Source organism: Brachypodium distachyon, chromosome 1 (assembly GCF_000005505.3).
Source record: "Brachypodium distachyon strain Bd21 chromosome 1, Brachypodium_distachyon_v3.0, whole genome shotgun sequence".
Taxonomy (NCBI): domain Eukaryota; kingdom Viridiplantae; phylum Streptophyta; class Magnoliopsida; order Poales; family Poaceae; genus Brachypodium; species Brachypodium distachyon.
This window is the reverse complement of record NC_016131.3, coordinates 48522765-48539190: the sequence shown is the minus strand read 5'-3', so window position 1 is coordinate 48539190 and position 16426 is coordinate 48522765. Positions and strand designations below refer to the sequence as shown.

The 16426-nt window shown below is 47.6% G+C and overlaps 3 protein-coding genes across 4 annotated transcripts; 1 reads left to right on the top strand and 2 right to left on the bottom strand.

Moving 5' to 3' along the window:
- Positions 1–797: 797 nt before the first annotated feature.
- LOC100823906 lies at positions 798–2262 on the top strand. Its single transcript, XM_003557064.4, has one exon. The coding sequence runs from the start codon at positions 1151–1153 to the stop codon at positions 1784–1786; it is 636 nt and encodes a 211-aa protein (XP_003557112.1). The 5' UTR covers positions 798–1150; the 3' UTR covers positions 1787–2262.
- Positions 2263–2538: 276 nt separating this feature from the next.
- Positions 2539–8148, bottom strand: LOC100820967 (probable E3 ubiquitin-protein ligase XBOS36). 2 transcript variants are annotated; one of them, XM_014897689.2, is made up of 7 exons: positions 7610–8148; positions 5656–5715; positions 4324–4395; positions 3885–4223; positions 3750–3796; positions 3339–3623; positions 2539–3238 (listed from the first exon to the last, which is right to left on the bottom strand). In XM_014897689.2, the coding sequence occupies exons 1-7, from the start codon at positions 7790–7792 to the stop codon at positions 3067–3069; spliced, it is 1158 nt and encodes a 385-aa protein (XP_014753175.1). In that variant the 5' UTR covers positions 7793–8148; the 3' UTR covers positions 2539–3066. The 2 variants fall into 2 exon arrangements, with proteins under 2 accessions (XP_014753175.1, XP_010228051.1); XM_010229749.3 differs by having other exon boundaries at positions 3339–3619.
- Positions 8149–11911: 3763 nt separating this feature from the next.
- On the bottom strand, positions 11912–14486 carry LOC100823602 (39S ribosomal protein L47, mitochondrial). The gene is made up of 3 exons (XM_003557063.4): positions 14184–14486; positions 13304–13461; positions 11912–12463 (listed from the first exon to the last, which is right to left on the bottom strand). Exons 1-3 carry the CDS (start codon positions 14362–14364, stop codon positions 12356–12358), a joined length of 447 nt encoding a protein of 148 aa, XP_003557111.1. The 5' UTR covers positions 14365–14486; the 3' UTR covers positions 11912–12355.
- Between the last annotated feature and the right edge of the window lie 1940 nt (positions 14487–16426).

Genomic DNA, 16426 nt, shown 5'->3' with positions numbered 1-16426 from the left:
TACGGGAACCATTGCGGCCCAATTCTCTTGACGCTCACAGCTTTCCGTCTTCTTAGATGGGCAAACAGTTCTTTTGAAAAAATTCAATTTAGTAACGTTGGTGCAAAGTACCAGTGAAGGTGTCGCTGCTTCTCTCTAATTGTTGCAGTCTCTTTGTTGAAGTTTTGGTAGGTTCGTGTTGCAAACAAAAAATTATATCACCTCGAACACTGATGCATGAGTTACAATTTTTTTATTCCCTGCTGAGATGGTCTCTCGAATCAGACGGTGGGAAGAAAAGTTTATCAAAACACTATTCCCTCCGTCCAACAAAAGATGTCTAAAATTTGTCAAAATTTGAATGTATGTAGACATGGCTTAGCGTATAGATGCATTCAAATTTAATTAAAACCGAGACATCTTTTATTGGACGGAAAAAATATAAGTAGTCTACTTTGATTGATGTAGAGACTTGTGCAAACTATCCGAACAAGTTTTGACCCGTCACGTACGTACAGCAGACTACCATAGTCGCCGGAAAGCTGACCTAGTATACGCCGTCGAGTAGCAAGCAGGCAGGAAAAGTCGCGTACTCGTACGGTATTACCACACACCTTCCATATCTGAATCCCTCAGTTCCACGAGGATTCGTGCGTGCCTCCGTACGTACGTGTCCGAATTCTCACGGTTCGATTTTAAAATATTCAAACCTTTTTCCTCTTTCTAGCGAGACCAATCGTACTATAATTAATTCGTCCATTAGTTAATTATATAATTAATTAATGGACGAATCCATTATATATAACTGGGAGAGTGAGTCGACACGCAGGCAGCACGAAGGCGCCAAGAAGCCGACTGCACCTCTGAAAGGGAAAGGGGAAGGCGCAAAAGCTTGATTTTCGCGCGCGCAAGCGCAACACAAGAGCGAAATAGCCAATACCCCGGCTTTCTGTGCGGCTTCGCGCGCTCCATGCCCGAAGCTGCGTCCGTATTCGTCTTCCTCTTCTTGCCTCCTTCCTCGCTTGCTCTTGTTACTTCCAATTTCCTTTCCCAATGCCAACCCGAGTGGAAGTGGAACCCTTCAAACCCCCGCCCCGCGCATGGGTATAATTGAAGGAACGACTCTCCCTCCCACTCGCACAATCACGTGGGCTGCCAAGGAATCAAGACGATGTCGTCGGCGGCGTCCAAGGACTTTTGGCATGGCGGCGAAGGCGGTGGAGTGGCGCTGGAGGTGACGGTGCTGTCGGCGGAGTCGCTCCGCCTGCCGCCGTCCTACTCGCCGCTGCCACGCAAACTCCGGCCCTACGTCTCCGTCTCCAGCTCCTCCTCTTCCTCTAGCACCGGCGTGGCATCGTCGTCCGGGCGTGAGCACTCGTGGGACGAGGGCGAGAGCTCGGTGGTGGTGGTTCCCGTGGGGGCCGGGTTCCTGGAGGGCCGCGAGGACGTGCGCGTGGCCGTGCTCTCGGCGTCCGGCGGCCCGTGCCCCTTGCATCTCCTCCTCGGCCTCGGCGACACGCAGCTGGGCTGGTGCCGCGTGCCCGCCGCCGACGTGCTCGACGGCCTCCGCCCGCCGCGGGCGCTCCGCCGGCTCAGCTACTCCCTCCGCGGCAGCTCCTCCGGCCAGTGCTGCGGCGTCGTCCACCTCGCCGTGCGCGTGCTGGGCGACGTGCGAGCGCTCTCCTCGTCCCCGTTGGCGCCGGCGGCGCAGTGCCACCGCGTGGCCGTGGGTGTGCCGGTCTCCGGCCCCTCCGCCGGCGCCGTCGTCGTCGGCACGCCGTCGCCGTGGGGGGCGTGGTGGGACTGACAGACGTCGTCTCGCTGACCGACGACGAAGCAACGAAGGAAGGAAGCGGCGAGCGAGACTAGCCGTGGAAGAAGCGTGGAATTTCCGGGGCTTCTTTCTTTCAACTGGACCCTGTCGGCTGTCTGTCGCTGTCACGCGGCTAGCTGCCTGGAATTGGATTGGTCAAACTACACGGCCGGGTTAACGACCTTTTACTTAGGAAAAAAAGGAAAGCATCGTGTGCTTTCCTTCCTCGATGCTCCTCCTGGATCACATTTTAGGCAGCCGGCGCCGCCGGTGTTCGATCGACGAGGCTGACGTGTGGGACTGATCGAGCCGGTGTGTGTATACCAAAGGTTCGTGTCCGAGGCACCGAGAGATCGTACGTATACGTACGTATATATGTGAATGTAAGTGTATATCTGTGTGACCGTCGTCGTAATTGTAAATTGCTCAAACCTGACCACTGTTAAAACAAATGCTTCTTTCTGTTCTTCCGATTGCAAGAATCAATCGAAAGAAAGAAAAACAGCTGTTTATTAGTGAGAGTCTTGTCAATCTGGATAAAACAGCTCTTCTCTTCATAACAGAGGAATCAAAAGTTCAGAACGATACACACAGGGTTTCTGTAAACCGCAAAACGGTCCCAGATTGCAAAGAATCAATCGAAAGAACAGGTAGTCGGAATCTGAAAACAGCTCGCTTAATTTAAGCATGTACACCACCAATCACAAGTTCACAACAGAGCAGTCTCAGAAACAATACACACATGATTTCTGCACACCACCAGGATCCCATATTGCAAAGAATCAATCCCACGTTTTTCTTACCAAAGAACAGAGGTTTACAGCAAGAGAAAGAATGTTATAATCAGGTAGGTTCCCTGCACAGCTTAATTACATCACCCACCCACCCCCCTAATTAAGCAATCCCCAAATGCACCGTCTTTATCTACATTCAGAACCCAAACACAACAAATCAAATGCCCTTTTGCCTGTAACTACGTGTTTACGTATGTGCATAATACTAGTACTAGCTAGTCCTGTAATCTGCAATCTGCATAGAAAGAATGTGTTTACAGTACTAACTGAGTAACTGACGAACTGAACAGCCCATCCCCCTGTCTTGTTTGCTTGCCTACCAGTCTGAACTCTGAAGCTCTTGACTGACCAAACGAAGATTAATCTGAATATCACGACGCGACGGCGGCGGCGAAGGGAGCGAGGTGCAGGGCGGCCGTGGCGTGCGCGCAATTCGCCTTCTTCTCCTCCTCTTCCAGCTGGCCGCCGCCGGGAGCCTCTTTATGGCCGCCGCAGTTGTCGTCGTCGTCGGGCGCGGCGGCCTTCCTGAATGAGGCGATCCCGCTGCGGCAGAGCGGGCAGGGGACGGCGCCCGCGAGCCCCGGGACCTCGTACGCCTTCATCACCGTGCTCAGGTCCAGCGCGCACTTGAGGCACAGCTCGTGCCCGCACACTACACACATCCATCGGAAAGAACAACAACCATCAATTGCAATTTCGCAATAATGCCATTCATCAAGAAACAAAGCAGAGCACTGGAAGCATGTACATACCTTCGGCGGCGACGGTGCAGGGGCGCTCGAGGCAGACGGAGCATGCCTCCTCCTCCTCCTCTTCCTTGTCGTCCTCGTCTTCTCCGGCGACGGCGACGGAGGTGGTGGTGGTGAGGAGGAGGCGGGCGGCGTGGTCGGCGGCGATGGCGAGGAGGGATGGGAGCGGGAGGGAGAGGTGAGGGGAAGGCGGGAACTTGGGGACGGAGAGCGGCGACTTGGGCGACAGCACGTGCTCCAGCCAGTTCCGCGCGAAGATCCGGGCCACGTCCACCGGGAGCCACCTGCCTAGCACAAAACCCCCCCGCAGCAATCACTAAAAAAGCCATCCTCTTCTTTGATTCCCGAATTCCAAAATTACTCGACCAAATTTCAGAATGTTGAAGGGAGAATGGCGAGTGTTTCTTTGTTTACCCGTTGGAATTGACGGCCATTCTGTCCGCTCCTCTCGACACCAGGATCTGCAACCACCCCAAAAAAATAAGATGAATTTTTTTGGCGTGAAGAAGCTTCAAATTCTCAATGGCGAGAGAGAATTAACGGGCTTGCCTGGCAGCACTTGACCTCGCCGCCGGAGGCCGCGTAGTGGAGCGGGGTGCTGCCGGCGCCGACGGAGGCCATGGGCGCGGCGGCACAGGGCAGCGTCTGGGCGTCGAGCCGCGCGCGCTCGTCCGCCAGCAGGTGCACGCACTCCACGTGCCCCTGCAACGCCGCCAGGTGCAGCGCCGTCACGCCGCCGCCGCCCGCCGCCTTGTTCACGTACCGGACCCTCTCTTCGTCGTCTCCGGCGCCGGCGCCGGCGAGGAGGAGGCGCACGCACCGCACGTGGCCCCCCGCCGCCGCCACGTGCAGCGCCGTCCGCCCGCTCAGCCCGTCCGCCCTCCACACCTGCGCAGGTGATCCGTTCGGATTAATTCATTAACCAGCGGCCGTTCGTTCGATCGATCGATCGAGGAAGAAGATGAACAGGAGGAATATGTATACGTACGTTGCATCCGAAGGCGAGCAGCGTCTGGACGACCTCCCAGTGGCCGGAGCGGCAGGCTTGGATTAGCGGCGTCTTTGAGTTTTCGATATCCAAAATCCATGCGAATAACACAAGCACGATGGAGCAGAGTTTAGTTAGTGAAGAATCTCATGAAGGAAAAGAGGCATTGAGGCCAAAGTGAGTTGAGATGCATGAGCATGTTTGATCGAGCAAGGCAGCAGGCAACGCTAGTCTGATCTCTCGTCGATCTGAACCGTCAGATTACATATCTCTCGTGACCGATTAGTCCTTTATCCTTTTACATGTGCAAACATAGAAAAAAATCCATTGCAAATGCATTATGTTTCGACCCGGTTTCATGTAACAATAGTTGCTTATGCATGAGCCCTAGTCGTCGCCGCCCTGGAATCCTGGATCCTCAGATCTTACATATTGGTTTTTTGTTGTCATTGTTTTTTCAATAGAATTATGTGATCTTTTTTCAGGTTCATCCTCGGTCAATCGTATTTGTTCATGAAGCAGCAACGATGGATGTCACAATAACCGCGGTCCATCAGTTAAGTAAAATAAAGGTCATGAAGTTTGTCGTCCCTTCGAATCCGCGAGGTCAAGTTTCCCTCGATTGTTGCTGCAAAGTTTGGAGCTTTTGTTTCTCAGACTTCCATCCCTCGTCTTCGTGGTGCTCCTTCCTGTGTAGGCGCGAACCCTAGGGATCATAGTGAAGCACGTGAGGATGCTTGTCACTTGGAGCAGCGCCATTGGACATGGATGACCCGATGACTTATTGTTCTTAGAACACATGCCCCATGAACTTCCCGTCTCCGGGCAATAGCGTCAGGTTGGCTCCAACAGTGAAACATCGACTCTTGCATGTAGAAGAAGCTTGGCGGTGACTTCCCTAAAGACATGATTATTTTTCTTGTGTCTTGTCAAATGTTTTCTGTAATGTCGGAGCTGTTTATTGACAATCCTTTGTTCTTTTAGAGAAAAAAAAATGTTTATATACGCGGTGGAGCATAAAAAAAGCACTACACGATCGAGCAGCGTTCGGTTGGTTGAGAAACGTCAATACACAACAATTAAAAAACAGAGTTGCATTTGCATTGACGAGCTCGAAGCCTCGATCTCCGACGGGCCAGCGTCAGAGATGCTGACACGGTTGGTTGAGAACTTGAGATCAATCAAAAGCTCTCAACCAACCAACAATTCGATCGTGTGATCCAGAAAGAAACAGGGAGTACTCAAGCTAGCTACCTAGCTAGCTGTTCATACATCATCGATATATATATATCCTACTCACTGACATATTTGATAGAGTACATACAAACATACCTGTCCGCATAGGTTCCTGGCGTTGGCGTCGGCCCCGTTCTCCAGCAGCAACGCAGCAATCTGCAGAATGAACAGTGAGCTAGTTGCACAATTAAAAGAAAACCCAGTGAAACCGGAATGCAATTTGAAATATTCAAAGAAAATTAAATTCACTAAAATTCCACCGAATTTTCACTAAGATTTTGGAGAAGGCATCACTGAAGAAAAATCAACAGGCAACTTAATTAATGGGTCTGCGTACTAGCTAGCGCCCGTGTTAAACTGAGAAGACATATTTTTCAATAAAAAGTAATATATTAATATTAAGAAGATATCAAGTAGACACAGCCTCGGCAAAACTGGAAAGATATACGGTTGAGAGGAGCATTTTGGGGTTGATATATAGTCGGTGACGTACGGTTGGACTATATATTAATTCGGGCTGTGCAGGATCGATATAGTTCGTATGAACAGTTAAGCAGATGGGATCGATATAGTCTTGGGCAGGCAGAATTGTCAAAGAGTACAGGCGTTTCTCCTACGATAGATTGATTGTGGCCTGACGCGATGGCTTTAAAAACATGGATTTGGCTTGGCTGGACTATTAATTAGTTCGTACTAGCTGCACGCTGAACAACTTCTGTGCAAATACAGTATGTTCCCTCCTTATAAAATGTTCTCTTTTTGGCCCCCAAAAAACCTTTATTAAGACATGTTTAATCATAATCCTAAAATATTAGATCCCAAAAAAAATCCTGAAATGCTAGATTTTATTGTTATATACGCATTTGGATTTATTTTTAACATGAACTCACTAATAAAAAGGAAGATTGAGGAAACAATAATTTCTTTTTTGGCGGTGTGTGTGTCACTTTCATTTTAGTACTGTACCTCCGATCGACGTGAGAGGGAAATGGAGTCAACAAATTAACTTTCTGGTCTAGCTACCACACTAGTGCTAGTACATTTGACACGCGATTTCTTTTCGTGTGGCTAGTACTAGAGAACTGTAGAGATCGATCACACATTTTTCACACACTATACATCAGCTTGACAGTAACACAGCCTAAAAATGATCCCTAAAAATGACGCGATTAATTACATGAGCGGATGAGCCACTTGCGTGCAGTGTTACGTCTCCGCAATGGCGACTCTTGCCGTGGCTTTTTGCCACACAGAAAGGCAGGCGAGCTAAAGAGTCTTGTTGCTTGGGAAGTAGGTCTCCTGTCAAGTCGTGAATTTATATATTATCTACAGTATCAAATTTTCACCTGTGGTTAATTAATTAAAGCTATATGAATGTAGGGTCACATACGTACGTGTCCTGAAACTTTTTCCAAGGATTGGGACCTTTTTTTCTTCAAAACAACAATGATTAGGCCTATCAAGACGCGCGCGTGTGGTACAATCAATCTGTAAATTCTTCTCGAGCGTATAGTACGCTCATTCTACTTCTTTTTTTTTCTTTGGATAGATCATTCATAATTAAATTCATTTCACCATATTTAATTTGAGCACGTATCAATTCTGTAAATACAAAATATTAATTACGTGTTGCATTTGAACTCACAGTAGCAATTACATATAGCCTAGCCTAGTAGCTACGTGTGCGAAACGCAGATAATATAGATGGAGAGGGATATAATATACTCTCTCCGTTTTATAATTCTTGTCTCAAATTTGATTAAAAATAGATATATCTATTCCTGAAAAATGTTCAGATACATGTAATATTTCGACAAGAATTATGTAACGGAGGAATAGGAATATTGTACTGGTACGCATTATCGGAGGAGGAACGACCGATCGATGTGCCCTGCCGTGTGTGTTGCATGCACCGTAGATCGATAGAGATCCAGGCAGCATGCATGCATGGTCGATCGATTGATTATGGTAAGCAATATTGAACTACTGAAGCCGGACGGCCGGCTGACAGACAGACAAAAAATTTAGCAGCGTGGAGTAACATACATACCTCGTGGTGTCCCTTGGAGGCGGCGATCTGCAGCGGCGAGCTGAGGCTGCCGAAGGTGGAGCCGGAGCAGCGCGCCAGCCCCGGGTCCGCCGCCAGCAGCCTTCTAGCCGCCGCCGCGTCGCCGTCCCTCGCCGCCGCCGCCAGCCGCTCCCCCAGCCCCACGCATCCCAGCGCGTTACCCATGTTCCAATCCAAATCGATTCGATCAATCCAGCGTCGTCTTTGGAGGCCGATCACCGGCAGCCTGCAGCCGTCCGGCAGAGAGATAGCTAGAGATGATGCAGAGAGATGATCAGTATATGGTTGTTGGCAAAGGCGATCGATTGAGCCGATCTGTGATGATCGACTGGCGAGCTAAACAGCGAGAGGCCTGCAGCTAGCTAGCACAAACAAACGCTGACACGCACAGGTGTACACATTTCTGTCTCTCTTGGGGTTCTAGACGTTTTATATCGTCTAGCTCTTCTATCTTCTTCTAGCTTGGTGTGACTCATAAGAGATTTTTTCCTCACTCTCGCTCTCTCCCTCTCAGTATGAGGCCAGCTGGGCAACTAGTGGTGCATTAATTAGTTGTGCATGGCCGGTTTAATTGCACATAAGCCCCCTAGCTTGTGTACTTTTGTGGACATACATTTGTAGCCCCTTGGGAATGTCTATATTATTATCTCTTATACAAAAAATAAATATGTTTATGCATTATTTGTCCAGTCTCTTTTGTTGTTTTTCAAAACGAGAGATTCTCTTATTGCGACACGTATGTGTACATAAACCCTTTTTAAGTGACAGCAGAGCCGTCGCCAGACATGTGCTCCAGCTAACATGGGGCCCGTCGAATTGAGGTCGGCTAGGGTTGCAAGTGGGCTCCCACCTAAGTCACACTTCTAATTCAAATTTTCAATTTTAGTTCAAATTTTGAGTCAAGATTTTGAACTAGCAAAATACCAAATGAACTAGCTAGAAGTGGGACTTAGGTGGGAACCCACTTGCAACCCTAAGGTTGGCTACATGTAGTACCTCGAGATTCTCGCGTAAATGATCAGCTCTTGCTTAGTTGCTGCTTTAGATTCTTGCAGAAGAGCTCTTGCTTATGCTTGGGTTGGCAATTAAGTCGATCCATGATACTTCCAAAATCTGTTCTTAACATAGTCATTTGGCGCTTCTTAATTGATTTCCGCTTGTTAAATTAAACCCTGAGGTTTAAGAAGAACTAACATGGCAAACCTTTGGTGTTAAAATAAGGGAGAACAAACAATCTATGTCGATCTCATCTTTTATACGAACGGAGGTAGTACTCTGTGGTACTTGTTGTTGAATCAACCTATCACACGCCTTGGTTGTTATATATAAGCTAGGCAGCTAATTAAGTTGATACGTGTTGCACCATGGAAAATATATCATTCTCAGCTACTAAGACCATATGCCAAGTATATTAATTCCTGTATACTTGCCAACCTCCACTGAGCATTAACTCACCTGGTGCAACTAAGCTCGTAGTGTGCATATATATATGGATTAGGTTTATCCACTTGGTAACATTAATTTCATTTTCCTTCTGCCACTTGCATTTCGTTTCTATCAATGAGGAAATAAGTCTTAATTTACTTGTACGAGACAATTGACCAGAAATAAAACCGTTGTGGGTTTTGTCACCTTAATTTCCGCTGTCTGTTAGTTAGTTAAGACTTCAATTCAGATCCAGCTTTCGATGTTACTTGTAAAATTAGCAAAAGATCGATGCACGTTTTCTGTTATAGAAAGATTTTATTATGTATGCCCGACATGTCTCAACTACACCGGGGCCCAATGCTCAGAGAGATAAGCTGTTCATTCAACTTGTCAACCAGACGTACATCAATGGGCCTCTAGTGCTTGTCATATATTGAAAACTATGGTCAGCCCATGATCGATATACCCATGTTTTATAGAAAAATTGGAGAAGATATCAATTATGACGAAAAGGAAACCTTTCGGTAGATCCTAAGCTCATTTAGCAAGATAGTACTGAATTAATGAGAGAGAGACATGACAATTTTTATTAATGTAGTCACTGGAGGAGAGAGCCGACTTTGATGGATACTTATCGATAGGCGTCCAAGACATAGAGGACAGCAAATAATGATGATATCTTCCTCTCGGATTTTATTAAGAAAAGTGGGTCTTCAAAAATTAGGTTGGTCCTCAAGAAATTGGGTGAGCGTTAAGCAAACAAGGTGCGTGTTTTATAGGGTCTCCCTTCACATTTCTCAATAAAGCAGTCTCAACTGAAAACCAAAGGATACACTTGCAGCCTTGCACAATCATGGTAATTCATACATATTGAGCCATCTTATGTATGGTTGGAGGTGCATACTATTGTCAATGTACACAAGTGGATCTCCATATATGAATCATTTCCTATAGGTAGTTTATGGCATGGAAATCTTGAAAAGAGAAACCATGATTTATTGGGACAGCTTGAATTATTTCATTCATCTAGAGCCACACGTCACACTGGAGTGGAAACTGGTACGTGTACGTAGCACTAGCTAGTGGAGTATTATAAGCGCAGATTGAAGCTTTAATCACCGGAAATCACAGATACGGTTCTGAAGAAAAAAAGGGTATAGATCAAAAATAACCTCTTCACAGAGGGCAAGGCTGTAAAGTTCACAACTGAGCGAGCACGTACGTCATCAAGAAATCATCAGAGATCAGAAATAGATCTCACGATTAGTAAATTGTTGTGTGCTGAGAATAAATAGTCAGTATCTTTTTTTTTGGAAGAACGGACACACTTCATTTGATTTGATTAGAATAAATAGTACGTGTTACTTGTGTCATCACTCATCAGTACGTATATGTTAGTGTGTTTTGATCCATCAATTCGAGATCAAGTCAAAACAAGGAGTATCTTGCAGGAATCTCTGCAGAGGTGTTGGATTCTTGCAAGGAAAGGGAATCTCGATCCGGTTGCTTCATCCGCACCAGCTGCTTTGTCCGACCTATCACAGAAGTGGCGTTTCCGTGTCAAAGTAAACCCTCTGTGGCTCTGAGCAAATGGATAATTAGAATTGTGGAAATATTTAGACACCACGGGGCGAAGCTACTACGGGTAGTACTAGTGAATGAACAGCATAAAAACAGCAGATAGAGTTTGCAGGCCGGATAAATAGGAAGAGCAGAAAGGGACGGCCAGGATTCTCATCGTCATAGCGCAATCGGCAGTTGCCCCCACGGAATCATCAATCAACTGGACCGATCGAATTAGCCTATATTTTAGTTTACACGCAGCCATTTAGTGCTACGTTACGTGCCCAACTGAATTTAATTGCGCGTCCATCGCTTCGTCGTGGAGCCGTGCACGGCTGCCTGATCACCCATTGAGAAGGTAACATATACTTCATCTGTCCCGAAACAAATGACATGGATTTGTATATAAGTGACGTGAATTTGTATATAAAATCTTATACAAATCCACGTCACTTATTTCGGAACGGAGTGAATACTAACCGAGAAGATGAAATTTGGAGGTGCGGAGGTGCATATATGACCATTTCGACAAAAAGAAAAAAAAAGAGAAGAAAAAACGAAACAGTTAAGACAAAACAGAACAGCAGAATAGTCTATCTAAAAATGGGCACTACTCCGTATGTTACTAACGCCGAATGGATAATTCTTGGCATGCTGTTGATATTTGACAGGGTTTCGAGCGCTACACAAGGTGCTATCCGAGGTAACACTCCACCTACCTTAGATAAGTTCGGCCGATGATGACGACAAAAGCACCTTCTCATTAGCTCTCTAGCTGCTCCTGCTCGTCGTATCGTATCGTGTCATCATGAGTACCATGATGATATCCATGGCCAGTGAACATTTAGCAGCTGAAAGATTTCACTTTAGCCATCGTTTTCTTTTGGAAAATGCAAGTTACAGTCATTAAGGTTGTCGAAATGTCCCGCATACGGTCATTTTTCCTGACCCGGTCTAATTTTGCAGCTGTGGTGTGGCGTGGCGTACGTTGACTGCAACATTCCTAGTACCTCTGGGCTGCTACATTATAGTCAAGGATTCGACATTGAACCCCACGCATTTTAGTCATGGTGTCCTAACAATGGGCGGCTACCCGCCGGCGACGGCCTGTCAAGGCCAGCAGGTGCCCAAGTGCCCAACCAACTCCGCGTCTAAGCCGCACCTAACAAGCAAAATTTCATGACAAAACTACACACGAACGATGCCAGTAATCAACACAGGGTACTATGTATTTAGTGGGGGTGCACTAAATACATAGTATATCCAGATCCCGTAATCAACACGATCCCCACATCATTGCCACTGTTCCAACAGAAACGTTCCTGTCCAGCCACAGAACACAGTACCACGAATAATAAAAACTGTTGCAGTATTACTGCAGAAGAAATAAGCCGCTCTCATGAACAGGGCGCATACTTGAAGGGATGAAAGAAACCGAAAGCGAAAACAATGATGATCCACGAGGCTCGAAATGTTTTAGCCACGTGTATAATAGATAGCATTGTGCAAACAGGTCGTCAGCAGAAGATTATTGCGTCCGGGCTGGGGCCATCGATATCGATCGATGGTGAGCTTGCTGCGGGAGCGAGCGCCCTGTAGATGTCTGAAGGATTAGGGGGTCTTATACATCTTCTGGGCAAGGAAACATACAGCACAAGGAAGCAAATTCTCTCTAGAAGCTAAAGGTGCTCTGTCTTTTTGGACCATTGGTGCAGGAAGTGAAGTTCATGGATTTGATCAGAGGGCATTGATCATCCGCTTCATCTCGGCCGTCCTCCTTGGGTCAGGATCTGCTATGGCCCTCTCGGTCAAGACATGCTTAATTCGACACATCGATTTCTTTACCTGAAATTATGCGACAAGGCAACAGTGGAACAAGTCAAGTGCTACTTGCAGAATTGAAAAATATGCCTTGAAGAAAATGTGCTGATGTGCACACGGATAAGAATTTTAAGTTGTGATGACACTTGACAAGAACCACAGGGAGGAAATGCTGTCCTAGAAAGCAGGTCAAATCCCCGGAATGAAAAGAGCATCAGCATACATAGTTGACCAACTGTTCACTTATTCTTTCTTGAAAAATAGGCATTATCAAGTGCTGAATGCAAAATAAACCTACACAAAAGAACATTAAGTAAAGTGGATATGTTGTGCCATGTTGAACACCACCAGCACATTATCCTTTTTTAATCAAGTTACTTTTAAGAAGATGTGCATGATTAACAAATCATGCACATCTTCTTAAAAGAAAACTGGTTTCAGGCATGTTGGTGCAGCTACATAGGCAGGCTAAAATTGCCACAATTTCTTTGTCGAAGAAAGACATTCCTGTAATTCAGATGACCATGAAAGCCACCGTTTCTGAACAATCAAACAATAGGTGCACATCTTTGGTTGCATGGTTTGCTTGTCAGAATCAAGAATATTAAAGGACATCAAAGTTAATAGAGAGTAAAGAGAATGGGCAACTTAGTTTAGTCAGTACTTGGAGTCACTTGACAGCTCTAGCAGAATAACCAGTGTTTCCTCTGATTTATAATGCATTGTCCAATTAGAGCCAATTAAAGTACTAATAACGAGCAATAATGTGCAAGTGATAATTTGAGGGTAATACATGTGAGATTACAGCGAGATGGCAGGGTTCAGGAATACCAAATTTTGGTCTGCAGTGGGCAGTACATATACCTTAGAAATGCGCTCTGGGTTTGGGAAGTGCATGTTCTCTGAATTTAGCATCTGGCGTTGAGACATAAGCATGTTCTTTTCCTTTAGTAGGACATACCATAGTTTCTGAAGATCATCCCAAGATTTCAGGCGTAATTCAGAAGCCTTCCAACTACGACCTACAGTTATTGAGACAAAAGGCGACATTCATAAGCTTTCTTAACAAGGATGGTGGGTAACTTCAGTTGCTTCTAAAAAAAACTTCTTACCTAAAAATGCAAAAGCCTACTGCTTTGACATGACCTTACACACCAACATCTCAAGTTTAAATTTGTTGCAAAGTCACAAAAACAGTATGGAAGCACTTCGAGCATTTGAGTATTGCCTTAATGCCTGAATGCAAACAAAGAAACTCGAACTAAACCTAACAAGCTAGGAATCGCTTGTAAACAAGCTCCATCTATAACTAAATCCGAAGTAAACAGAGCTCAGGTGCTGTATGATAACATTTGAAATTTGTCAAAAAATCACAATCTTTTTAGTTACAGGCTTACAGCTAATACAGATCATGCGGTAAGCAACTAGGTCATGCATATAACCATTCAGTACCAGCTTCAGAAGATGGTATCCATGTCTGGTTCTATATCAACTTGTATACTTATTTGGATTTGGATACCGATTGTAAGAACAACCAGGTGTGGGTGGGTGGGTGGGTGGGGGGGGGGGGGGGGGGCTAATCTCAGTGGCACTGCAAGTCTGCAATCTAATCCGTACAACATCCCTTCAACAGAATGACATCAACTAACATTTCAGCTGATCCGTCGCAAATCCGCGAGCCACGGCGCGGCCAGGCTACATACATGGTGGGATGGGCAGCGAGCGAGAGAGATGCTGGACATACCGTAGTGGGGAGGGAGCTTGTCATCCTCGGTGCTCCTCTCGACCTCGAAGAACTCCTCGAGGGGGTTCTGCGCCTTCCTCACCACAGACGTCGAGGCGGCGGCAGAGGCGGAGCCCTCGGATGCGCCAGCGGCGGCGGAGGAGAATAACCGCCTCGCGAGCACCCTCGACAGGGAAAGCATCGCAGCGGCGGCGGCGCTCGACCTGCCGCACGAGCGATAGGGAGATCGGAACAAGCGGGGGGGCAGCGGCGGCGCCGAGTAATCCGGGAGGGGAAGAAGGGTTTAGATGCGAAAGGGTTTTGGGGTGGATTTGGTCCCAAAATCCGCCTGTTCTAGGCTGACAATTTGGGCCCACTCGACTCCAAGGCAAAGGTCCCCCTCCCTTTTTGTCCCTTCGGCCCTTCCTTCACAAATGCTTCGGAAAAAACTTCTGGTAACCTATTAGTAAGAACATCTCCAACAGTATACCTATATTTCGGATTCCAAAATCAATATGGGTAGAGAAGAGAGAAAATATAGGTGCTCAAATTGTGTCCAACTTTTGCAGCATACCTAAAAGTGAATACACATATGCATCAAACCAGTACCGGCCCCACATGTCATTAAGGGCATCTTCTTCCACCTCCACCCACACGAAGAATAGCATGAGGCAGGGCATGGAGGCGCGAGGCATCGGCGGAGCGAGCTAGGCGAACGCGGCGGCGCTGGACCGCGGCGGCAAGGTCTAGGTGCGACTGCGGCGACGCTGGACCATGGGGAGCGCGGGGACGGGACGGCGGCTGGGCCGCAGCAAGGGAGGTCGCGGTGGAGCGGGCTGGGTGGCGCGAGGCGGCGGCAGCAGGGGCGACGTGCGACTTCAGCAGCGCGCAATCGTAGGGAGGGTGGCGGCGGCGGCTGGGACGGGCGGAGCTCGGGGCGGGCAGCGGCAGCGCGGCGGAGGGTGCGGGCAGGGTGACGCAGGGGCGGAGGCTGCAAGGGCCGAGCTGGGGAATGGCGGCGGTTCCCTACCACCGGAATCGATGGGGAAGACATAAGGTCGGGGCTGGCGGTGAGGTGAGCGAAGATGGCGGCGGACGGCGGCGGGGAGCAGCGCAGTGGTGGGGCGGGGCCGCCAGAGGTGCAGGGGATGGTGGCGGCGCACTCCGGCGGCCGGAATCGGCGCCGGCGATGGCGCACGGGATGGCATCGGTCGGAAGGATGCCGGTAAAATTTCAGGAAAGTGACGGTTGGGGTCTGCCAGCGTTTTGGGTCTTTTGGATATCCTGGCCTAGAATACCAATATATGGGTATTGGGGGGCAAAATATGGATAGCTACCCAAATTTTTTTGAGTATCCAACTTTTATGGGTATGCTGTTGGACACGTTTTTTGGCAAAATACTCATATTGGCGTTTTTGGATATTCTAGCAAAATATGGGTATGCTGTTGGAGATGTTCTTAGAAGAGTAAATACTTTACTAGTTCATGAACTTGAAAAAAGGAACACTTTAGTCCACGAATTCGAAAAATACACACTTAAACCACTAAACTGGGACTACTGTGTCACTTTAGTATAAAAACGGTTCGGCTAGGCTTAAAGATGCCACGTGGCCGCGGCGTCAGCTTCGGGCAAGACCGCCTCTGTTAGCGGCGAAGCTCTTGCTCCTGGTCAGCACGCTGCTGCTCTTCCTCACGGACGCCGACGCCGTGATGTGCGCCGGCAACCCCTTCACCAGCGTCCTCTCATCAATATTGAGCGTTGGGGGCTTGATAGCAACCTTAGGCGAGACGGCGGCGGCGGCAACGACGTGGTTCTCAAGGCCCCATCTGGGCACGGCCGCGTTGCCCCTTGCGGGCGGCACGGGCTTGGTGATATCAAGTAGCAGCCCATGGTGACCCACCAACGTGGTGATTTTGCAAAAACAAATCATGAGAAAATCGAGTAGCTGTCCGCGGTCCTGGCCGAAGCTAACGTGGTTGCCACGTGACATGTTTAAGCCTCGCCGAACCATTTTTGGACTAAAGTGACACAATAGTCCCAGTTTAGAGGTTTAAGTGTGCGTCTTCCAAGTTGGTGGACTAAAATGTTCACTTTTGCCAAGTTCATCCAGTTAGAAAGCAGAAATTTCACAAAGCCAGTGTATTTTACTTATATGTACACAGGACGCTCAAAGTAAACCTACATATAATCATGTTATGCATGCACCACAGTGCCAGTGTGCAACAACGAAACAAAAAGCTTGGACCATACTTTATACTACCCA